Source organism: Clinocottus analis, unplaced genomic scaffold, assembly GCF_023055335.1.
Source record: "Clinocottus analis isolate CAN_PGR_092001 unplaced genomic scaffold, fCliAna1.0.p SCAF_3, whole genome shotgun sequence".
Classification (NCBI taxonomy): domain Eukaryota; kingdom Metazoa; phylum Chordata; class Actinopteri; order Perciformes; family Cottidae; genus Clinocottus; species Clinocottus analis.
In genome coordinates this window covers 5,514,554-5,538,310 of record NW_027176042.1, presented here as the reverse complement: position 1 = coordinate 5,538,310, position 23,757 = coordinate 5,514,554, and the positions used below count along the sequence as shown (strand labels likewise).

The following is a 23,757-nucleotide window of genomic DNA, read 5'->3' as shown; positions in this document are numbered from 1 at the left end:
GTCAGAGCATAGAACCCTGAGATCAAAGAACCCTGGAGTCAGAGCATAGAACTCTGAGATCAGAGAACCCTGGAGTCAGAGCATAGAACCCTGAGGTCATAGCATAGATCCATAAGATCCATAGATAGGAAGAACCCTGAGGTCAGATCTAATCAATGTCTTAAATCAGCTGTAAAATACACTAAAACAATTATCTATCATCCAATTTGTTTCTCGTCTCTTTGTTACCTTGATAGGCTCCCTTATTTATGAACATATTGTTGTATGTTTTAATATTTTGATGTGGGCCTCTAGGCCTTTTCTTTGTTAGGGTACCCCTCGATTTCAATTTTAAAAAATTGTAAAATGAACCTCAAGAGAGTCATATAAATAAATAAAAGGTTGTTGTGTTACCTGACTAATACCAAGGGGTATTAGAACACATCTCTTAAGATCAGAGCATAGAACTGAGAGGTCAGAGCATAGAACCCTTAAAAAAGGCCCAGCAGCGACTAGTCTGAAGTCCAGAACCACAAGACTGACAAACAGTTTCTACACACAGGTTTTAGTTCTGTGTGAAAAGAGGACAAAGCAAAGTAAGACTGTAACTGTACGGCGCAACTGTCTGTCAACTGTGCATACGACAATAAACATATCTTGAATCTTGAATCTGCGGTCAGAGCATCAAACCCTGAGGTCAGAACATAGAACCCAGAGATCAGAGAACCTTGAGATCAGAGCATTACCTTAAGGTCTGATCTTAAAGTTACATGGTCTGACCTCAGGGTTCTCTGATATCAGAGTTCTATGGAACACTGACATTAGAGCATAGAACCTTGACCTAAGGTTGGATTTTTTAGAGAACTGCAACAATTTTGAAAGATGTTTTAGCTCTTAAACACGACATTGTCATACAGTCTTTACGTTAAAGAGTAACCTCATATTTAATACTTTAGTTGTGCACTCTGCTGTTATTGTATCATTTTATTGACATAGTGCTGGAATGCTGTGGGTGTATAAAGCATGTATTAAACCAACAAGAGGGGGTTCCTGTTCTGAAATGACACTGATCTCCCTGCAAAGGCGGTACAGTGGAAAAGATCATTTCCACTACAGTGCGCTATAGCAATTCACTCTATTAAACTCCACTTATTTAATATTGCACTTTCATAAGGTCGAGGAACTCACAAGAGACAGATTTTAGAAAACTAACAAATCAAAATTGAAAAAAAGATATCATTTAGTTAATGGGTAAATACACAAAAACACTAAATCCTGCATTTCCCATAATGCAACTAACAGCATCACCAACCTTTACTTCCTGGTGACTAACTGTGATGACATAATCAGATGACCTGAACAGTACTCACGATGACTAGTAAACCTCAATTACATTCATATCCTTTCTACAGAGGGGACTCATGGTTCATTTCCGTCTGCTTCGAATAGAAGATAGGAATTTTCAGTTTTGAGGCTTAAGTTTAATATTAATAAAAATTCAACATGTGTTGTTTGGGAATGCATAACACATTTTTTTTAAAAGAATATTTACATAGATATTCATAAAAAGCAGACCGTATCAAACTTCTACCCTGGAGATATATACCTTTTACACAATAAAATAATATAATACATAAATCATCGACATAACAAAAAATATTCAGAGAATACAAAAATGTTGTAAATTATATAAAACAAATTGTTATACTTTACATATTTTAATTGCATTTAAATTGGCTTGAGTACTTTATCCTGAATGTGCAATTCATTTTGGACCTTCACTGTGGTGAAGTCTTGAATTCTGGGACAAAATACAATTCCATAGTTCAATTGATCGGCTCGTGGCAGCAACTCTTTCTTAACAATATTAACCTTTTAACCAGTACCTCTACTAATTATAATAACATTCAGCAGAAAGCATGTTTTGGCGAGTGAAGCGTTAACATAGTTGAATATGGCATGAATGTAAAAAAAACTGATGAAGAATAAACAAATGTCTTTCGCTGTACAAACAAATTCAACGTGCTTGAAATGTACATGCTCACAGGTCAAGCGATATCCGAAAGTGCTGTGCTCTTTGGGCCAGTTCCCTCGCAAACTCTTGAGCCTCGTGCAGGGCTTGCTTGTCCGGAAAGTGCAGCGCCGCCTTCTTGGTGGCCACGGCCAGCTGCTTCAGGAGAGCACACAGGTGGTTGCTCTTGCACAGGAGGTTCTGTGAGGACCCTGTTCGTTGGGCCTCCCTGTACAGGGTGTCCACCAGTCTCTGGCCAACCATGATCACTAGCTTACTGTGCGAGATGAACTTCTCTGGTGGCTGGCCCTCCCGAAGGCTGCCCACAAAACCACTGATGGCCTTCTGGAGAGCGCCAAAGTAAAGCCGGCAGTGCTCTGACAGGGAGGCTGGTCGCTGCTCCTCTGTGCTGGACTCGGATGAGTGACGCTTGTTATCAGCCTAAGCAGCGGAGACATAGAACAAAGAGCCTCACGTTAGGTCTTAAATCTTGGGTCACATCATTGCAGATTAATTTATGAGAATCTAATTTACTAAGAGGCAAAATTATTTTGATAACATGACGCTCATGAGGTAGGTACATATCGCCTTTGTTAATAGGAGGTACTCACCCGTGACTTGTTAGAGACTGGTGTGACGTTTTCTTTTGGTTCCTTCTGCACTTCCTTCTGCACTTCCTTCTGCACTTCCTTCTGCACTTCCTTCTGCTGTTTTTCAAAGTCATTCTTAGTCTGAAAAAAGTCCAAATTAAATTAATTAGTGTGAAAGTTACATTACCAAATATGCTTTGGGTTTTCATTGGTTGAACTCACATCATTAAGTTAACAGAGTAACGTATATAATATGTCAGGGTCTGATTAGACAGAGGACTCAAAAAACTCAGAGACTGCCATTTTGTTTCCAGATATCTTTTGTTGCAGTCTTTCTGTATTGTTATTGTTGTTAGGAAATGAGTACTGATGTTAGCTTAGCGCAATTCATGAACTGTACAGTTTAAATGACTTACAAGGCTTATAAGGCATTATTATGGTAGCTATGGTTAGTAAAATCATCGAGCTTCGCGTATACAGTAAAAGGGCACTCCTTCAAAAAAGTGACGTGCGTAGAGCGTAAAAAACGTGAGGTGCTCCGAAACACAATAGGAACGTGCAAAACACTTCAATAACATTGAAAACTATTTTCACCCCGGGGTGCAAAAACATTTCTGTCCGATCAGGGCCTTAAGATTAGAAGTTCATACCTGTAGCTCTACGTAGTCGTTGTCATCCTCGACTAACTTCCCTCCTTGTTCTCTTCCATCAGGACTTTTCTTCGTCTCTGGCTGACCTATGGTGTTAAGAGGCTCTGGGGCTTTCTGGGGGACTCTGAACAGAAGCTTGCCATTGGCATTGATAATGGACACCAGGCGCTTGACGTCCTCTGGAACAGTCCGCGCCACCATGACGAAGCGGTCCAGTTGGTCGGGGGTCTGGACCTGCCCAGAGTCCTGACAGAGCGTGTCGAGGGGCCACCTAGCCATGTTCAGCGCATTCACTGTTTGTTGTAGGATCACGCCCGAGTCTTCTACAATGGACAGCTGTTTAAGCAGCCTCGTCTGAAGGTTGGCATCGGTCAAACGACGGGCGTTACCTTTAACGTCCAGTGCGAAGCTCAGAAAGCATGTCAGACAACAAGCAACCCCTTCCGCTGCTTCTTTAATCTCACTCAGATGTTTCTCCAGATGTTCTCTGCTCCTCCAGTGACTGCTGACAAACTCCATGACACTTGGGACGGCCTTACAAACGGAGTCCTGCAGGTCCAGAAGTCTGCGGCAGACCGCGTCCTGGCTGAGCGTCACTTCTCGCAGAGGCTCTGGAGAGGAAGAGCTTAAGGCCAGAGAGTCACAAGAGCTGGTGGAGGAGCTGGAGGCCGTGCTGATTCTTTGACTGTCTGCTGCAGAGAGATGCAGGATTCTACCTCGATCGTTGTCCTCCTGCACGAGCGACTCTCCGTTTCCAGGAAGTTCACGGAACGACGTGCAGGCCAGGAAGTTCCTCATTCGCTGCAGGCGCACCTTTGCAAGTTCATGAGCATTGCTTGAGTCACCCCTGCACTCTAAGGGTATATGATCACTGGGGGGATCACTGATAACTCGAGTGAGGGGCTGATCCTGGGGTGGAACCGCATATACTAACTCCTCTGTAAGCTTCTGAGTTGGGGGCTTGTTGTAAATGGGGGCCCTTGGCAGCACTTTGGGTGGACTCAAGATATCAGGCGAGTTGGGTTTTGGTATATCATAGAGCGAGGGAGTTGGACTGCTTCTTTGAATGGGCCAAGCACGTGCTGGAAAAGTGTCAAAGAGTTGCCTGCAAATCCCTTTGGAGGCTTCATAGGATCCTTGTGGTAAACTTTGCTTTTCAGGACCCACTGGCACGTCATAGATCCACTCAGGCTTGCAGGGGCTTGAAAGCCCACCAGTCATCGTCTGTTGGGCTTCTGTGGCCGAGGGGACAGGGATGTCATAGTTTGGGTCTTGGGACAAAGGCGGTGGAACTGCATACACCTGTGCACAAAACAAAGTTGTCGGAAAGGGCCTTTAGACTGCATGATTTCAAAGCAAGCAAAACATAGGCTCCTTGCTTCGTTAATCTCTCTAAAGGTCTGAAACTTACATAAGAGTCTGGACTGCTGCACTGTGGCACAAGTTTTGGAGTGGTGGACACCTGCAAATAAAACATCAGAATAGCAGGAAAGTGTTAGCTTGTCTTCAAATAGGCACTCCAGGTTTGATGCATTTTGTTTGTGTGTATCTCCAAGAGCTCACAGTTAAAAGGGAGGCTCGTCTCGCCTGGCTCGGGACATCATAAACCTCCCCAGTTGGACGGGACACCATGCTGAAGAATGAAGGCTGCAGGCGAGAAAGAGGGGCTGTATTATTGGGGTCGACTGGTAACACTTGCACTGCTTTGATCAAAGCTGCATCTACCTCATTGACCTCTGCATCGTCACATTTATGGGGACAGTATTCGCTCTGAAGCCCGTTGGGAGTGCCGGAGAGAACCCCATGATGCATGCACTTTGCCAATTAACGCAGCTCTATAATAGAAACCATGCTGCTAATTGAATATTAGGTGGCTACTGCAGAAGGGAACATGATTCCCCCGGAGCAGGAAAGGAAATCGCGAACATGTGGGTTTATTTCTCCCCACCCTTCTATGGCACATTCACCCGTACAGACACTTCTGTCTTTCTGGGGTCCATGACGGTACGAGCTGCTGTTTGTAGTTAAAAGTGTCTGAAGTCTGTGTCTGTTGGTCTTTTATGGGCCCGTAAAGACCCCAGTGCTGCATGCCTGTCCCATAGAGAGGCCCCCAGTTCCCATCTGTAAGCTCTTTTGCCAGCAGGGGTTTCACAGCATTGCATTTCTGCAACAGTCTACCTCTGCAAGAGGGTGAACACTTCCCAAGGAAAAAGGCACAACTTTGACCCCAGAAAACAAGAAAAAAAGACCAGAAAACAGACTTTTTTTCTGTGATTAATGCACATGTCAATTCTTACCAATGAATTTATGTCTATGGATTTTTTGAGAAAGGGAACAAAGGAAGAAATGAGTTGTTAATTTGCAATCCTCATGATTATATACTAAAATAGTTGCCAAAAATATATTAATTTGTGAATTAATCGCACAAAAAACTCCGCCCCCATTGTTCTTAACATAAACCCAGTACTTTATTTACCTTGTAACCTTCAGGTGCCTCTATGTTGTGCCTATGTGCCGGCGGGAACGGCCCATTGGAAGGTGTTAAAGGAGTGCATGGAACCTTGTAGATCACATCCATGCGCTCATAAGCCGGGCTGCTGGACGGTCGGGGTACACTTGGGATCTGGTAGATATTTTGCGTGTTGTCATCAGTTGCAGCATCAGTTAATTTGTTTTTTTCTACGTCGTGGCGCAATGAGCCCGCAGTGGTTCCAGTTTGTGGTAAAAGCTGCAGTCTGTTTGCAGGGGCCAGACCGTGGCGTCCATAAAGAGAACACATCCACCATCCGCTGGTGCCAGCCACGTTTTGATCCATCACCGTGACGATGTCCCCCTTTCTGAAAGCCAGCTCATCCGCACACTCCGCGATGTTGTCATACAGCGCCTTCGCAAGTTTGTTCTAAAATCAAAAACAAAGGTAACGCAATTCATGATTAGGAGTTCAAATGGCAGATAGTGTGCACATTTTAAATGACAAAAGTAAGATACTTGACACAAAGACACCACCATGTGCTGCAGTTTTCTGTCAGTTTCTACATTGTAATTTGCATTGTAGTGATTGATACATTGAGAAGTTGTTACTTGAAACTAGATGTAGTGCATTTATTTTGCTGATATAGGCCTATGACAACATTTCCTCTTGCAAAATGTTGCTACAAGTTGCATGCGTCATCCGCCATCCGAGCAAAAATTGCACAAGCTCTTCTTTTTTTTCTTCATAATTAACACAAATAGTTAGTCTTATCCACTGTTAAAGGGATTGTTAAACAATTACAACAACAAACACATAAGTAAACTTAATCTTTTGTTCTGAATGTGACATCATCCTTGGCTCTGTATTGTCACTTCCTATTTGTGCTTTCTGCATTGAGGTAAATTATATACCAGTTTCTTCTTCCTCTTGCAGGCTTGCAAGTATCCTATTTCATCGCTCTAAAAATACAGTGACTTACTCTACACATTTTGAATCAGATTTGACGTGTGACAGCTTCATTGGCATAAGATAGTTACGACAAAACCTAGTGCACGCTGTTGTGAAGGACCCTGGTGCACACTACTATGAAATATTCTAGTTAACACTTTTATGAAGGAACATAGTGCACGCTATTGTAAAGGACCATAGTGCACACTATTATGAAATATTCTAGTTAACACTATTATGAAGGACCATAGTGCACGCTATTGTGAAGGACCCTAGTTTATACTATCATGAAAGACCATAGTGCATGCAATTAAGAAGGACCCTAGTTCACGCTCTTATGAAGGACCTTAGTGCTCCCTATTGTGAAGGACCCTACTGCACGCTCCTATGAAGGATCCTAGTGCACGCTATTAAGAAGGATCTTAGTGCACACTATTGTAAAGAACCCTAATGATTTTGAGAGTGATTCAACAGCATGGCACCAAAATGTAAATCCTTTAAAAAGAGTATACTGATATTTTTTATTCCCATGTGACTATTGTGCACCTGGGTCGCAGAGTTACTTTAGGTTCTGTTACTTATCTTATTGTTTTGTTATGCACCTTCAACACCCCTACACACACCCAGCATGTAACACTACTGTCTCCATACTATCTCTGGTTCAAACTGCACCATCTTTTTATTAAATACATTGGAGATGCTGAGAATGTTCCCACGATTTGGGTTGCGGCTTGTCATTAAGGGGGATGGTGGGTCCCGGAGCCAGACCAGTTGAGAACCACTGCCCAAGTGCACGCTGTTGTGAAGGACCCCATTCCACGCTGTTGTGAAGGACCCTATCATTTAGAAACCACTTGAAAGACCAATTCTCTTTCCAGACCACCCTTTTTCAAGAGCTATTGATATTAACGCTCTTGGGCAATTTAATTTAATCCTATTAATGTTATCTTTTTTATGCAAGCTGTTCGTATAAGAAACAAGCTGTTAACGGAAAGAAAGGTGCGGAGAAATGTTTTGGGGGGGGGGGATATTAATAAAGTGGTTGCCGGCTTGGCTGAACGAACCCTCATCATGTTATTATTATTGTATTATTTTCACACAGTATAGGCGCAAGGTAAACCCTCGGCTACAGTACCATATAACTAGGATTTTGAATATATGTATTGTAATGTATTCTTATGAGGAGGGCGTGTTTATCACTTCAAAAAGCAATAAAACAAGTTTCTATAACTATATAACAAGTTAAAAAAGTTGCAGAGTATATGAGCTGGTTATTACAGCAATGTGATAAAGAAAGATTTAAGACACTACAGGAATAATAGTGCAGACGGAGCCTGTGCAAAACAAACACACACCCTCAGCTGATGAGTGTGTGTGTGTGTGTGTGTGTGTGTGTGTGTGTGTGTGTGTGTGTGTGTCTGCTGTCATCGGCAACAAAGAGCCCATTCACCATCAGAGACCAACACGCTCAGCACCTGTCGGGATGCAGGCCTGCGGAGCACACTGACCGCAGCCGACGAGCCCCCCACCCTGGCCCAGTCAGCACACACACACACACACACACACACACACACACACACACACACACACACACACACACACACACACCAAGCATTAGCAAACTGCCTACCTAATCCTTGGGGTCATGCCACAGACATGCAACTGAAATACATGGGGTCAAATGACAGTTTGACCGCACCGTCAAGATTTACACAGTTATACTTTCTCCTTGGAATCATGAGTGTTTATCCGAAGACGACGGCAGCAACGGATTGGTTTGGTGATCGTCATAAAAACAATGCAAACTATGACCACGACTTTCGCCCTGTCATTGCAGTGGCGCATTTAAACCACAGCTTATCGTGTGACCTGATTATCAGTCACAACATTTTATTTTGTTTACTCGTTGTCCAGATCTGATGTATACCAACTCAATCCAGGCCACTTGGTGCTGTGTTTATTCGTGCCCCTGTTAGTGTGTTCTGCATGTTGATCACCGAGTACAGTAACAAAGTCTGATTCAGCTGTGACTCTTTTGGATTCCTGCACACGCCTGCTTGTGCAGATCAGCCCTCTGACAGCTGGTCCTCAGCACTTTAAACTGCACAGCTGTCTCTGCCTCTCCCGTCTCTCCGCTCCATCCTGTTCACAAATTATCATCGGCCCGTCAGACGCAATACAGGAAATGCTTTAAAAAGCTTCTGTCCAGGCAGTAAGTCACCTCAGCCCAATACAAAGCTGAATGTGGGAGTGGATTGCTGTTTTAATGACTATTCTATTTTCTAATGTTATGTTGTCACATTTTTTTCTACTTAACTCCACTGTGAAAATAATTGAGTAATGCTAAATACTAAACTACACAGATGAACAGGTGAAGTCAAAAAGTCAGTGAACTGAAAATTATTTATTTATTTATTAATATTATCTCTTCCAGGAGACGAGATTGGTCATTTGTGCGTGCGTATGTGTGCATCTCTGTGCCTGTCCATGGCTAATCTTGCATCCTGCTCCTTTACCCTTCAGTAGTAACTAAATATAGCTCACTTTACACAACATGAGCTACAGGTCAAACCAGTAGCAGCAAAGCTCTTGATCGTATTTAAGTGAGCAGGATGGCGCTTTATTGCTTATGATTTCTCCTTTTCATTTGTGAAAGTCATTTCTACTTTCACACTCAAGCTTAAAGCCATTATCAAAATTGCTTTTAAGTAAATCACTGAAAGGCTGTTTGTCTTCAAACGGTATCATTCACATAATTAGGTAACTATTCTGCAGCCATTGACGTGTATTAATCAGGTATTTTCTAACTGCACAAAGGTATGGAAAACCCCATATTTGAAAAACCCATGCTCTTTGTAATTGCTCCCCATACAATTAGAAAGCCCCACCAGTGACGCACTATTGAGTTAACATTATGACTCAACATAAAGAGCGTCTAGTCCCACGGAGCTCCTGGAACAGGAACTAGCCCAGGAAGTGGTTCCTTGTGTGGGATTAACTCCGTCTGCGTTCACACTGACCTTTTACCCATGGGCCTGACCCCGGGGTTCAGGTCACCACCTCATCCATTATACATTCAAACGCATGTCGGGCCCGAAACAACACCCACAGCAGCGGTGAACAAATCTGTCACACACAACTTCAGGTTTGCTAAAGTTGAGAAAAATATTATTTTTCCCCACACAGAGTGGCGAGAGCAGGGTGTTCAGAATCAGGCAGAGCACATAGTTGAGATAATCCCTTTTCTTGATTTGGGCAGGAAGTCATCCTGTAAATATGACATATTAAACTTTCCCACAGTATCCTAGATACAGAGACCGGACAGGGGGAAGGGACTGGGACAAATAGACAAACAGAGGGAAAAGATACCGGGAGAGACTTCTGCAACCCCGTAAATTATTTCCTGAAATGCTGGGAATTTGGTCAAAGGACGATCAATTTTATCATCTTAAATGATCTTCAGATGTGCTGCATGGAAAATCACCTTCGCCAACCTGAACAGATCCAAGAGGAGACTGATTCAGGCTTCATGGCAGTGACATTACTCCCTACAGCTGCCCTGGCATTTCCTGTATGGAAACTGGTGAGAACTATATCAAAATATCAAAAACTTAAGCACGCATACACAAACTTCCAAGGATGTTGTCTATGTGGACATTCCACATCGACAGGTACTCTTCTTATTACAATATGGGGCAAATTCACAGAAGGATTGCATGACTTTTTGAGGCCACCATACCTACACAAATAAAACAAAGTAAAACCTTACTGTGTAATTCTTTTGAATTGGGTCAAATGCAGACGTTTGACGCAAAATTAGTTTCTATGCAAATGAGCATTATTCCAAAAACAGTCCATTCACAAGGGTCAGTGCTGACAGCCACAAATAGTTACAGCGAAATGGTTAGCGTCTTCCGATGGTTGGTGGCAACTGAATCACACGGGCAGAGATAAATCCCAAATGTGGTTTCTCTTCGCCTCGTTTGAATTCCTTGCTGCCCAAATGATGGCCCTTTTTCGCAGCGATTATCTGGGAATTTTCAGCAGTAGCAAACGGTGGCTATGGTTAGCTAACGCTTGCTAACTTAATTTCTTGCTACCCAACGGAAGAAAGTCAGTTAAATTAATGAATGCCTCTTTGCTTCTAAGGCTATTGTTAATCTACATTTAACATGTTAGAGATAACCATTTTAACAAGAAGTGGCAAAAATATCAGACAATAATTGAACTATTTAACACTCGCTTTAACGTATGAACAAATTTAGAGTGTGGTTGGAAGCTAGTCTAAAAGCTGGTAAGTGGACTTTGATCTTAGATTCTCTTGTTGCACATATGAACTGTAGTTGTGCCAGTACGAGCCATTCAATGAGTTACATCTTGTAAACAAGCAAGCAGATTGGAGTAAAGTATGATTTAGCTTGACAGTATTACACTGCTGAATCACAAATGAGGCCGCAAAGTTCACTGGATGGGATTGTGAACACACATGTAATCACTTTTAACCAACAACAGAGGAGATTAGAGTACTGGTGCAACCATTTGAAGGTTTTTAGAGAAGTATGAATGAAATAGCGAATTCAGCTTCAGTTCAATTTTGGATTCTGGCTGCCAGACAACATGTTTGAGTTCAAACAAGAGCCCTCTCTTGTTAAACCGAATCTTACTATGAACAGACTTGAATTAAATACTGTAGTGAGCGGTTAGGTGTGACAGTAACAGTAGATTGACGTACTGGGCAATATGAGGAGCCGCAGATAACAGCAGGCTCGCTGCTCGGTGGCAGGAACTTATCTCACTGCTCACACTGGTTTTATTTATACTTGCACTTCCTCAGTCTCGTCCTCTGCCTCGTGTCACAGTGGATGTATTCACTGCGAGGTCACTTTGCAGCTTTATTTGTAGCTGTTGCATTGACACATTTACAGTGAACAGGAGCATGTTGAGTGATTGAGATTTTGGACTTATGGTCAGACAGGCCGGCGGTGTGTTGCAGTTTCTTTGTCCCTGAACACACACTGACAGGATCCTTACCTGTTGTGAATTTAACAGTGCTACATTAAACATTTGAAACATGTTTTAAAAGTCTGTGTTTGTGTTCATACTGGAGAGCCGATAGCCCAGCTGGCACACGTCCTTACAGGATGAACGAGGGAGGCCCCCCACTTTTTTTGGCAGTAGATTAATAATCCTCAGCAGTTAAACACATGGACAGTTGCTGGATAACATACAGGACAGATGGAGAATTAAACTTCCTTGAGTGGAACGTGAGGGGATGCTGCCACTTCTCCATGCCGGCCTCCTGCTGCGCGCAGAAGCCCTCATGACTGTCTACTGACTTCTGCTCGCAGACGATAAAAACAGACAGCCACACAGCGCACGAGAAGTCTCAAAATAGCTCTCAATGAACTAAAAAAGGAAAATAAATTCCAATACCAAAACAATCTATAGAACGAAAAATAAATTAGTTGAAACTGAGTCATGAACCAAACCAGTTGTTTTTTTTTTTTTTTGATGAGCTTAGTTGCATATTTGCTTTGCATGAGAAAATGTCAGCAGGATGTATCCTTTCCCTCCACTGTGAGCCTCAGATACGACCTACGAGATTATGCTATGCATATTACATTAATTATGTTCTGGCTTTTCAACCTTTTCAACCCATTTGAACAGCAAACCCAATAATACGATTCCAATTGGTTCACTTGTTCTATCCTTTGGGTGATTTAACTGTGTGCTTATATTTTGCTGTTCTTGATTTAGCAACAGTGAAGAGATGAAATGAAACATCTGCTCACATCCCAATTACGTGAGGATGCGTTTCTCCTGAGCAGCCGGAGCTGATAATGTCACTTCTAAAGGCTTGTGTGCTAATGAGGCTCATAAAGTCTCTCTCTCTCTGGTCTCTCTCTCTTTCCTCCCCCCAAAAGCGTATAGCGGGTCAGAGGGGCCGTGTGTAGAAATAGGTGGTAGCTGACACCGCAAATTAAATTGCAATCCAAGCAGGCGGTCTTGGGGGGACAAGCGACAGCACACAAACACACACACACACACACACACACACACAAAGTCAAAAGTGTGACTAATAAAAGAAATAAACCAGTTGTCCCAAATAACACCGTTGTCTGTGCAGCACTCACCATGTTTGTGAGCTGGTTTGCGTTCAGGGTCCCCCGCACGGAGAAGAGGGGAGTTTATTCAGTGGACGGCTCACTCCATGAGTGTGTGCGCGCGTGCGTGAAAGCTCCTTGGCATGGAGGTGGGGGGGGAGTTCACTCCTTGTCGGTGTCTCTCAAGCATATTATTGTCTGAGCTGTCAGTGAAAAGTCACAGTGTTTTACACCCATGGGCGGGGTCAGCAGGGTCCGCGTCACCGACGGGGCTGGTGTGCCCGCAGCCTCATTGGCCGGAGCCCTCCCTCTCTACCCCAACCCACCACTGTTTAGCTTTAACTGTGCCCCACTCCCTCCACCCCACATCTTCCTGTAAAAGCAGAAGTGCATCACGCCCCGCTAGAATACTTTTCTAGGTAACTAAGGGGAATTTGTGTCATCTTTAATTTTGCTTCCTCTTTTCTAATAAATCGGAGACATTCCTTCAAACGCAGGACACAATTATGACAAGGTTAATGTTGTGTGTGTGTGTGTGTGTGTGTTGGGGGAATAGTTTGTTTTAAGCAGAAATTCTTCATGGCTTTACTTGTTGTCCGGACAACACAGACAGCAGCAGTCTGGGAGAGCCGGGTTGGGGAATGCAGAGGAGTGATGGGGCAGGGTGACCTTTTAAATCTGTGGGCGCAGGCCAGAGCTTAGAAGGGTTTCTTCAGCTCCTTTTTTTTAAAACTATTTTTTAAGGATGTCCATAAACACAGCAAAGTGTTTTCGGATAAATAATGTGTTGGCAACAAAAAAACTAATTTAATTTTTCTAGGGTTATGAATTCCAGCCCTACAGAAACTAATACCACCATAAATACATGTGCATCGACAATGAGTGTGTGGTTGTGTGTGCGTGTGAAACGTATCATTGGCCATTTGTGCTCTCTGCAGGTTGCTCTCTTTTTGCAGCAACAACTGTGGTCTTAAAATAACCACAGGATATCACCATAGCTGTGGTTTAGGAGCTCTGAAAGGGGACTTTTCACAGAAGAGGCTTGTTCCTTTTAGTTGTTTAATAAAAATGACTGAATTACAACAAAAGGACGCAGACAAAATAGAAAAATGTGAGTAGAGAAATAAAACAAAACGACTCTGTTGTCAATGACAAAATACAGCTGAGACACCTGAAAAGAGTTGAAGTGTCCGAGCAGACTTTTAGGTCCAGTGAGTTGTCATCAAAGTGTAATCATCAAAAAGAGAAAACATAAAAAAGAAATGCTGCTTTGCTCTTAAGATGATGAAACTCCTTTTCTTAAAGGGAAAACATCAGTATTTTTCAATCCACAACCGATTTTGCTGTGTTTTTGTGTCCAAGGCCATGGTGGCTTGTCTTTTCAGTGTGACTTTTGGGATCCCATCATCCAGACTGCATCCCGAGGTGGACTGGCTCACATTGACAGATCTCAGGGAGGTGTGGACAGCAAGTGGACACATTCCGGGCCATTTATCAAATATTCGTGTAAAAAACGAGTCTGTAGTAGAGCTGAGAGCTGCTGCCTGAGTTCTGAAAACCCAACAGTCCCAGATAATGCCGTTCCAAAAGCTTTCAAACTTAAACAAAATGACGGGGGGGAAACAAAATGTGTTCATCTACTGTTTAACAGCCGCTCCTTTGACCGCGACATAGTTCCCATTGGTCAGGTTGTGTGGAGACGCAAAGGCTGAGGTCCATCCAATCGCACAAGTCGCGCCTAAAAGAAGTAAAACCACGGCCTACGGGACTAACAGGGACAACAAATATTGAATTCGAAAAATATAGAAGTTAGCCTTTAAGTTCCATCTCACAAGTTCCACGGAAAATTAAATCAAACTGAAAGTCACCACGTATAAGAAGATTGTGGTGAAATCGCCGAGCTCACAAAGACGGAAGACTTTGGTCATCCCGTTTGGTTCTCGAACAAGTGGAGACGAAGTGAGAGAAGGAGGAGGAGCGCCAGGACAGGATGTGCCTCAGTCTGTAGTGGTGCGCCGGTACCAAAAGCGGGCCCGGAAATCGTCGCTGCAGGTCATGAAGCCGGGGTTGGTGGGCGAGTGCACGATGCAGCGGACGATGTTGTTGTGTCCCAGCGACAGCAGGTTTTTCCTCTCGGCCGTGCGCGAGTCCCAGCAGCACAGGCTGATGGTGCGCTCGTCTGGCAGCAACACGTAGTCCTCCGTGTGGTTGAACACACCCTGCGTGCGATGCATCTGACGGCCACTTAGCCCCGCCCCTAAAACAGAGGGACGCGTTTACGTCACCACGCAGTTGAAATACAGTTCTACACATTTCAGAATATATGACCAGTTGCACGTTACAAAATTACATTTGAAAGACATCATGATAAAGGAAGCATTAAACGTCGGCCAATCGATGTTTTTACTGAATAAAGATTGAACGGATCATAATGTCACTCAACGCGACCTCTGTTAAGCTTTTGTTTATACTTGCGCTTTGAAGAAACAGAGGGCGAATCAACAAAATGAACTGTGAAGAATGCAAAAGACAAGAAAAACTCAGATATGAACATTTTGCTGGTTACATTGGAGTAACCAGCAAAACACAATAAACCAACCTACATAATGCGAGGAGGAACTGTAATCATCTGTAAACTCATGGATTGAGTCACAAGTCAAGTATTATATTCATCATAAAGAAACAAAAGGTTGAATATCCTGTAAACTATTTGATTTTGCTGCAAAATATTTACTCGAACGTAGATTTTTAACATCTCAAAAAGCATTACTCTACTTTGTATGATCTCCAGACATGTAAATAGTGTTTTTTATCAGTGAACCAGTAGTGACAGTTGCATGGTAGCGGGCCAAGTTACAAAAATTCAGAGGACCAAGCGCCGGTGATCACATCGTTTCTTTGGTGCGCTGGCTTCACTACGGCGAGTGTAAACTAAAGCTTTACTAAGCTTCGTCATTTAGCCCATTTCAACAGGGATTATTTGTTCATATCACTCTGTTCACCGCTGATTAGCAGCACCACAAACCTGCGCATCGCATTTGTTGTGGCGTTTCTCGAGAAACTGTTTCAGCCCGGGTTCATTCTTAATTTATGCAAAAGCTATGAATATTTATGCCAAAGTGATATTTCACTTTCAGCCTGAGGCTGAAACATAAAAAAGCGATAGGGTGTGAGTAATTCCTAAACACATTGTAGATGCAGAAAACCACAGAAGAGAAGGACAGAACCCGATGGCAGAGTGGCATCTTTGTTTCATCTGGCAGCTTTAAGAGAGCTCATTGACGTGACTCAATAAGTACAGAGGAAGATGACATGTCTGACTGTCGTGGGCTCACTTTGGGAACAGTAAACATACAAAAAGAAACTAAACAATACTGTCCTAAAATAGCTGTGGTTTCTGGAGGAAACATGAGCGTTGTTTTCTATGACCTCTGCATGATGTCACTATAATAATAGTAACAGGAATAAAATAAAAAAAGACATTAAACAAGCAGTTTGTATTTGTTTGTTTGATTAAAGCTTCTCAAAATTAATATATTTAACAAACTAAATTTCTATAATGATGCACCAAAAGCATCATATAGAAGAGAAACTCTTGAACAGTGCCTCAATCTTACATCAAATTAACCGGGAAACAGTGAGAAAGCCAACAGATTGAAAGCCTAATTCATTGTCTTCTTACACAAAACAGGCACAAAAAAACAAAACAATTGTGTTCATTAACGTTTAGAAGGAAGGATGCATCACTCTGTAATCGCAAGAAATAACTGCTGATACCTGAAAAGATGACGGCATCGGCCACTGAAGACTGGCGGGCTGTTTATTCTTACGAATACTGGATGAATAACGGCTGATGTTGCAACACGCCGTATGTTCCTGATATTGTGGTCAGTGTGATGAAACGGTATTCCTGTTCCGGTTGGTGGGAACACAGCGGGTAAGTCAAAACAATAGCTAGTGGCCCAAATGGAAAATAAAAAGGGGCAATGCTCGTTGTAATAGGGCAATTTATATTGTTGTCATGGAAACGCAACTAACTTCTTTTCACCACCTTCCTGAGAAATTATATCAACGTCAAATTCTAAATGTTATCTTTTGACTTTCTTATACAGTGCTTTATTACGAAAACGCATAATTCAAATAGAAAATTAATTATTGTATAAGAAAAAGCTTTGCATTTTAATGACGTTTTATAAGCTGCTTAGCTCTAGTGTTAGACAGTTCATAAATACCTCAGGAATATCTATTTGATATGGCCGTAAAAACAACGTCAGACTGCACTTGTTCAAGCCTTTTCCTGATTTTCTGTCTGAAGCTCTTCAGATTCCACATGCAGACATGTTTTGTTTGGCTTCAGTAGTGTGTTGCGTTCATGCGACATATGTGCAGCATGCTGTGAACTGAAGCTCTAAACCAATTTTTGTTGAGAGGACCATGAGACAGATTGTTGATGTAATAAAAACCCATGTATCTACTTGTTTGTTGTTGGTACGACAGTAGACTTGATTACTTAAGTATCGAGAGGAACGTGAATACGGCCAAATGGAATCATATCAAACCAGCTTTAAATCACAGTGTGGAAGTGTTTAAAAAATATATATTTGTTGGTATTATATTGGTTCACAAAGCACAAAACTAAGATACTAATGGAATCGGATGAAAAGGAATAGCTCACACTTGAAGTCACAAAAAACTCAAGGTTAACTTCTTAAAATTGCCAGAGCATGTTAAAAAAGAAATTCTCCTTGTTTTTCCGATGACCATTTAGTGTTGATGTTCAGTGCAGTGGATACAAGCAACACATTGCTCAGTGCGTGCTACATTGCCTGAATGAGTTCTCCTGTTGGGATTTCTCTTGTTCTTGCAGTGTGTGCATCACAATGCAGGAAAGGTTTTACTCCTCGCTTGGACACAAGTGTACCGGAGACCTTTTCCTGGATCCAAGAGATAAGCCGTTGAGTCGCCTCTCAGCAGAACGTTGAGTACATTTATGATGGACTTTTGTGGAGAAAGGAGTGAAGCTGTAATGTGCTGCAGCTGTGTCGTGGGAAATAATGACGAGTTGTTACCGGCTTGTTTTACACTGGTTTGGACAGAACCTCTGTGTTTTTGTTTTCCATCACCGAGGGTGCAACTCTGCTTCACTATGTTTCAGCTGGATGTCAGTGGCTTGAGCGCAATGCATCCTGGTACATGTACGCGCAGCCGGCACACCTCCGCAAGCAGGTGAACTCAGCATTCCCAGTCAATATAGCACAATTGAGGATTGTATTGCTTCAATGAACAACCCTTAGCATAAAAGAATATTCCCTTCAAATATATAAAGCCTTCTAACATGTGACACGTCTCCCTGTAGCGAAACGCTTCCTCCTTACCTGTGTACTTGACCAGTGTCCGGCCCGTGGAGATCTCCCACAGTTTGACCACGGAGTCTTTACCACTGGACAGGATGTACTTGGAGTTCTTGGAGAAGACGGCGGAGCACACCTCGGCTCCGTCGTGGGCCTTGTCGAACGTGGTCACGCAGCGGTTGGAGACTCCGTCCCACAGCTTGATGCTGCCGTCCTTGCTGCAGCTGACATAGGTGTTGGCGCTGGGGTTGTAGCCGACGCCGCTGATGGTGTCCGTGTGCTGGTCCAGCGGGTTGCAGGACACAAAGCACTGGAAGGTGTTGACGTCGTAGAGGCGGAGGGTGGGGTGCTGCGTTCCCACCAGCAGGAAGTCGCCCGCCGGGTGGAAGGAGATAGAGCGCAGCATTTCGGCTTCCTGTTTGGGAAACGGGGTAAGAAAGGATTGGCTTAGAAGAGAATTATAGGAGTCAGCATCGAATTAAGAAATTAAATTAAGAAATGAAAATGTTGCATGTAAGTCCGCATCTCCACTTTTAACCAAACAATTGTTATTCTCCCAGAACCTATGGGAAATAAAATAGAGACATGTTCTCACCTGTATATATTTGAATGCTCTTTTTGCAGAAGGCTTTGAGTAGTCAAACAGCTTAAGGGTGTAATCTCTTGAGCCAGATGCTAGAATCTGTTCAGTGGGATGGAAGGCGAGACAGGTGACCTCATCTACGTGGTCATACAGGGTCCTAATCACGGGGTGATTCTCCATGTTCTGTTGTGCCGTCTCGTTCATCATCACCTGAAATGGAAAGACACACAAAAGAAAACAGTAAACTTAACCATGCTGGATAAAAAAAAACAGGTGCAGTGTACTCCGATCTCAAATATGCCTCACCTCAATAGGCATAGCGCTCTTGGCCAGCATGCGCTCAGTGTCCAGAATCTTGATGGAAGCATCCGCTGAGCCAGTGGCAATCAGCTGGCCATCACGGCTGTATGAGGCTACGCGGCACGGGCCTTTGTGGGATGTTACGTAGCAGGTCTCGTACTCCGACGCCTCTGGAGACATGGTCTGGACATCGGCATCAAACTCCAAATCAATGCCCACGCCAGGCGCCACTGTGTCTGAGCGCCCGATGGCATACTGTACTGCTGTGTCATCGTTCTCCATCCCTGAAGAGAGAAAAAAAAGGTTGGAAACAGTCAGGTAACCTCCAGAACCATCGCACCCCTCTGAAGTGCACAACATGGAGGGGTGGGGAGGGGGGAAAGAGAGACACAGACAAGTCCTACCAGTCTTTGCCAGCTGCATCAGCTGCTCAGAGGGCGACACTACATTCTGTGGTTTGACCTCAGTGATGAGACTGTTGGCGATGCTGGTGTATCCATCGTAGAGCAGCTGGCTGATGATAAGCCTGTACAGGTGCTGCCGGTCCTTAAGGGTCGGCTTGGATCGATACATGATGGCGTGACTAGAAGGGGGCCCTTTAATAGGGACACAATAAAAACACAATGTCAACAATTAATCTCATGACTACGTTAGCCACTGTTACTTTATCCCAGTTTTTCAAGAAGGCAATGCTATCCATCTAATGCGGTGTTGTAGTGTACTGTAGCTACCATATCTACCACACGCTTCTGCACACACACCGTTAGCGCGGAAAGCTACAACAAATGAATGGAACTTGTGCTTAGCTGTGTTGCTAATATTGTTAGCTTGGTTGCTACAGCCTAGACTTAGCGGAAACGGCGGAAATACACGCGTGGATTTAATCCCCAAACTCGCTGGAGGTCCTTACTACGCAACAACGGCGTTGGGTGCCATTGAAGCACACGACCGAAATACTACGTTTTGAAACACAAAAATATCTAACCCTCTTCAAACTTCCAATGGCGCTCCTGGACCCGAACGTGCGTTGCGCCGTACGCGTTTGCGTCCTACGTCACCGTACCGGAAGAGTCTTCCAAGGTGGATTTTCAAATTAAAAGTGCACGGTGAATCGCTACACATCGGTGGGATGCTTTTATGGTGTAAGGTTCAAGCAGGGTGTTTTTTTGGTCACTGTTGACGCCCTCAACCGTGTGTGGTGTTCTAGTAACGAGAAAACAGGAACACGGATCGTCCCACAGACGAGAATCTCGTCTGTGGGACGACTCGTTTTCATTTTTTATCAAAAGAAAAATTGTACAATAAACTATTTTTTCAAACTCAGACTCATTGGCCTTGGCTCACGAACATTAATCACATTTACAATGATCACACACTGTACACACACACACACACACACACACACACACACACACGCACACACACACACACACACACACACACACACACACACACACACACACACACACACACATATATATATATATATACAAGTTGTTATATGTATATATATATATATATGTGTGTGTGTGTGTGTGTGTGTGTGTGTGTGTGTGTGTGTGTGTGTTGTTATTTTGCTTTGTCCGTGTAGCTCAGAGGGCCTTGCAATTGATTTTGAAAGAGAGATAAACTTTTCATGATAATGTAGAAGAAGAAGTTTTGGAATGTGAGGATCACATTTATAAAAATTCAGAGTCTGACAGACTTTGTAGAGGATGAGATTGATCATCAGCTCACTCCAAAATGAAGACAAGCACCAGGACCTGTCAGCAGCTAGCAAGTGAGGAAATGTGGATGATCTGATCTCAGTGTTCTATGCTCTAACCTCAGGGTTCTATGGTCTGACCTCAGGGTGCTATGCTCTGAACTCAAAGGTGAATTGTCTTCATGAATACAGATCTGGGCTGCCTGTGATGCCACTCCCTCATATGCTTGCAACTTACACGTCTACACAGCGAAGCCTGATGGAGAGAAAGATCCCCCCAAAAAAATCAAGGGATGAGAGCGGTCCTTGACATGACTCAGGGGCTCACTGGACACAACATCACATGCAATAACGTTTTACCACACAATAGCTGAGACAGAAGCTTCTAAAGAGGAAGCTGACCGTGGGAACGATAAAGAAAAACTGAGCTCCACCCCACACAGAACAAGCCGATCAACCATTCAAGTTTGTACCGAAGGAGGGCCAGAATGTGGTACTCACTTAGGGGTGTGAGAATATGTGGCCAGGAGCATCACTCATATTTTAATTATAATTGATTTTCTTTTTGTATTACATTATATAAAAATAAAGATAAAACGAGTAGCACATTAATTCATGTGATCTAACAAAGGTAAAGGGCAAATATCAACCATATATGATGTTTATATTGTTTGTAATGGAATGTACATTTTAAATAGAATTGTTTTAGAATGTAGATAGATCACCTTCTTCATCTTGGAAACTGTAATGAGAATTTCTCTTCTGTTTCTGGCATCTTATAATCTAACAACAACAACAACAACAACAACAACAACAACAACAACAACAACAACAACAACAGATTAAAGACTAAAATAGAATAATATGCTTTGCTTCCCGTTTCTGAATTTCTAATACATGCATCATTTCTACTTAGCCCAGCAGAGGGGGCACAAGTACAGCATCTCAAAGACGTAAAGAAAGAGAAGCAGTGAGCTGAGCGCAGCTTTGTTGCCATAATTACAGTCTTGATGATTGTTTGCTTGAAAATGTATTCCGCTGAGCTATGTGCACAGCAGCTGAGACCGTGTCACAGGCTAATACAGAGACAGTTCTTATGGCTTACAGCTTGACACTGACAGGTGTTTGGCAGCTCATACTAGTGCTGTTAGAAGTGGTGCTGAAGACAAAAGTGGGGCACGAGACTGATATTCTTTATCCGCTACAAAGACACAAATGAACATGTGAGGCCTCCAGCTATTCAGCACCCACCCACTCTCAGTTGTCACTTCCTGCCATGTGGCTCATCGCTTCATTTACTGGCAAAAGAAGAACAAAAGGGAGTGTAAAACATGCAGATAGACGATGATGATGATGGCTTGGTCTGTTAGAGAGGTGGGCCTTACAAATGATATATCTGTCATTTCATGTGCATTCCAAGACAGGCAACTTAACAGGTCTCACAAAAGGAAGTCACATTTCAGAGTTGAGGGTGAGGAACTGTTTGTCTCACATGAGTGAAGATGTTCTTTAGTTGTTCTTGCATGATGACATTAGCTTTCTAAATACCATACGAGATGTAGGCCTACAAGGGTCATGTCAACATGGGTGGCATAGCTTAACATGTCTGACAATTTTACTCCGTGGCAAAACAATAAATAAATAAACCAATCAATTTACCCACATGGATAAATGTCTAAATAACTGCAAGAAAAAGTTCAGAGGCTCAGCAGCTTGGGAGACCAGGCGGAGCAGAACACAATATTTGCTCTTTGGTCACTGCAGACCATCAGCTGTAGAACTTGACTCAACCCCGTATCCTAGTAACCGGAGTAACAAGGCCAAAATATCAACAACATTAAACGCCTGCTGACTGTTTTGGAGAGGACATCTGTGCGAGTCCATATAGACGATACACATACTGTGATTGAAAAAACATTTAATCTGACTCAGTCTCCACACTCACGCCTGAAGCTGTGCTTCCACGCTGCAGGACCGTGAGCTAGAAAACATGCGTGGTAGGAGGTATCTTGTTACCATGTCAACACAAAGCATGGTCTCCATCGGGCCTGCAGTTGCCTTGGAGACCAGCTAGAGTCCGTAGCAATAGAATGATAAAAAAAAGTATTAGCTTTCATTCAGCAGATGTCATCTGATAATTGCACAACGGATCCCACACGATGACATACTGTTCATGAAATAACCAAGCTTTAAAAACCTCACTGACATTACAGCTATTCAGAGTTGGAGTATCTTTAAATGTTTTCATGGATCGACATTTCAGAGAAGTGTCCGCAGTTGGCAAGAATCCACAGACTTGATTTAAAACAACCAATCAAAGCCAGTCACTGCTAGTCGGATAGTTACCTTGACCGTCTGCCGATCTGTGCGTTCCCCTCCAAGCAAAGTAGTCTGTCAGCTCAGCGGCGGGAAATGTGAGGCGGAGGGGGCCGTTAGACTCAGCAACCTGCTGTACGACTCATTTTCTGTTCAGTGTAGCATGTGAGTATGGTGGAATTAGCTAACTATCTGGCTAGCAGGCAGCGGGCAATACATGCGGATGAACGATACCTGACCTCCAAAAAAGTCATTAGCTAGCCGTTCAAAGCGTAAATCAATCTTTTTCGAGGAGGTCCTGGCCACTGAGGCAGCATTAATACTTTTACAAATATATATATATATATATATATATATATATATATATATATATATATATATATATATATATAATTAGCAATCAAGAGATGTTTTCAAATGGTATCCAATGTAGTCGAGGTGTAGTTTTGCCAACACTATAAATCTATCTAACAGGCCACATGAGTACAGATACAATGTGTAATGTACCACTCATAACAAATATAAAAAATAACAATACTAGGTCGTTGACATGCATTGTGTTGAAGCGTGTAATCTTTGAAATGTTGAAGAAAACTGCTGCCAAAAATAACCATGATCATTTCCTCAGGATGTGCCAGATTCCTGAGTTTGAAAACTAGGCAATAAATACAGAATACTCAGTAAGACGTAATGATTTCAGAAAGATACTACTGTATCAGCATGTGCGGTGTGAACTGGTGTACCCTC

The 23,757-nt window shown here is 43.0% G+C and overlaps 2 protein-coding genes across 5 annotated transcripts; both read right to left on the bottom strand.

Annotated features, from left to right (window-relative positions):
- Positions 1 to 1,550: 1,550 nt before the first annotated feature.
- Positions 1,551 to 12,839, bottom strand: cass4 (Cas scaffold protein family member 4). Its single transcript, XM_068594668.1, has 7 exons — positions 12,786 to 12,839; positions 5,707 to 6,129; positions 4,794 to 4,877; positions 4,642 to 4,692; positions 3,231 to 4,532; positions 2,602 to 2,721; positions 1,551 to 2,431 (listed from the first exon to the last, which is right to left on the bottom strand). Exons 1-7 carry the CDS (start codon positions 12,786 to 12,788, stop codon positions 2,021 to 2,023), a joined length of 2,394 nt encoding a protein of 797 aa, XP_068450769.1. The 5' UTR covers positions 12,789 to 12,839; the 3' UTR covers positions 1,551 to 2,020.
- A 958-nt stretch (positions 12,840 to 13,797) lies between these two features.
- Positions 13,798 to 23,150, bottom strand: cstf1 (cleavage stimulation factor, 3' pre-RNA, subunit 1). 4 transcript variants are annotated; one of them, XM_068593343.1, is made up of 6 exons: positions 23,041 to 23,150; positions 19,394 to 19,585; positions 18,996 to 19,273; positions 18,702 to 18,899; positions 18,131 to 18,521; positions 13,798 to 15,012 (listed from the first exon to the last, which is right to left on the bottom strand). In XM_068593343.1, exons 2-6 carry the CDS (start codon positions 19,560 to 19,562, stop codon positions 14,753 to 14,755), a joined length of 1,296 nt encoding a protein of 431 aa, XP_068449444.1. In that variant the 5' UTR covers positions 19,563 to 19,585; positions 23,041 to 23,150; the 3' UTR covers positions 13,798 to 14,752. The 4 variants fall into 4 exon arrangements, with proteins under 4 accessions (XP_068449444.1, XP_068449443.1, XP_068449445.1 ...); XM_068593342.1 differs by lacking the exon at positions 23,041 to 23,150 and adding an exon at positions 19,975 to 20,015; XM_068593344.1 differs by lacking the exon at positions 23,041 to 23,150 and adding an exon at positions 19,721 to 19,905.
- Positions 23,151 to 23,757: the final 607 nt, after the last annotated feature.

Coding starts and splice junctions, on each gene's coding strand:
- cass4 (XM_068594668.1), bottom strand. Junction 4,533..4,641: donor GCAGCAGTCCAGACTCTTAT/GTAAGTTTCAGA, acceptor TTTTGTGCACAG/GTGTATGCAGTTCCACCGCC. Junction 2,722..3,230: donor ACGACTACGTAGAGCTACAG/GTATGAACTTCT, acceptor GACTTTTTTCAG/ACTAAGAATGACTTTGAAAA.
- cstf1 (XM_068593343.1), bottom strand. CDS start 19,562: ATGTATCGATCCAAGCCGACCCTTAAGGACCGGCAGCACCTGTACAGG. Junction 19,274..19,393: donor GATGCAGCTGGCAAAGACTG/GTAGGACTTGTC, acceptor TTCTCTCTTCAG/GGATGGAGAACGATGACACA. Junction 15,013..18,130: donor GACACTGGTCAAGTACACAG/GTAAGGAGGAAG, acceptor CCTCTGTTTTAG/GGGCGGGGCTAAGTGGCCGT.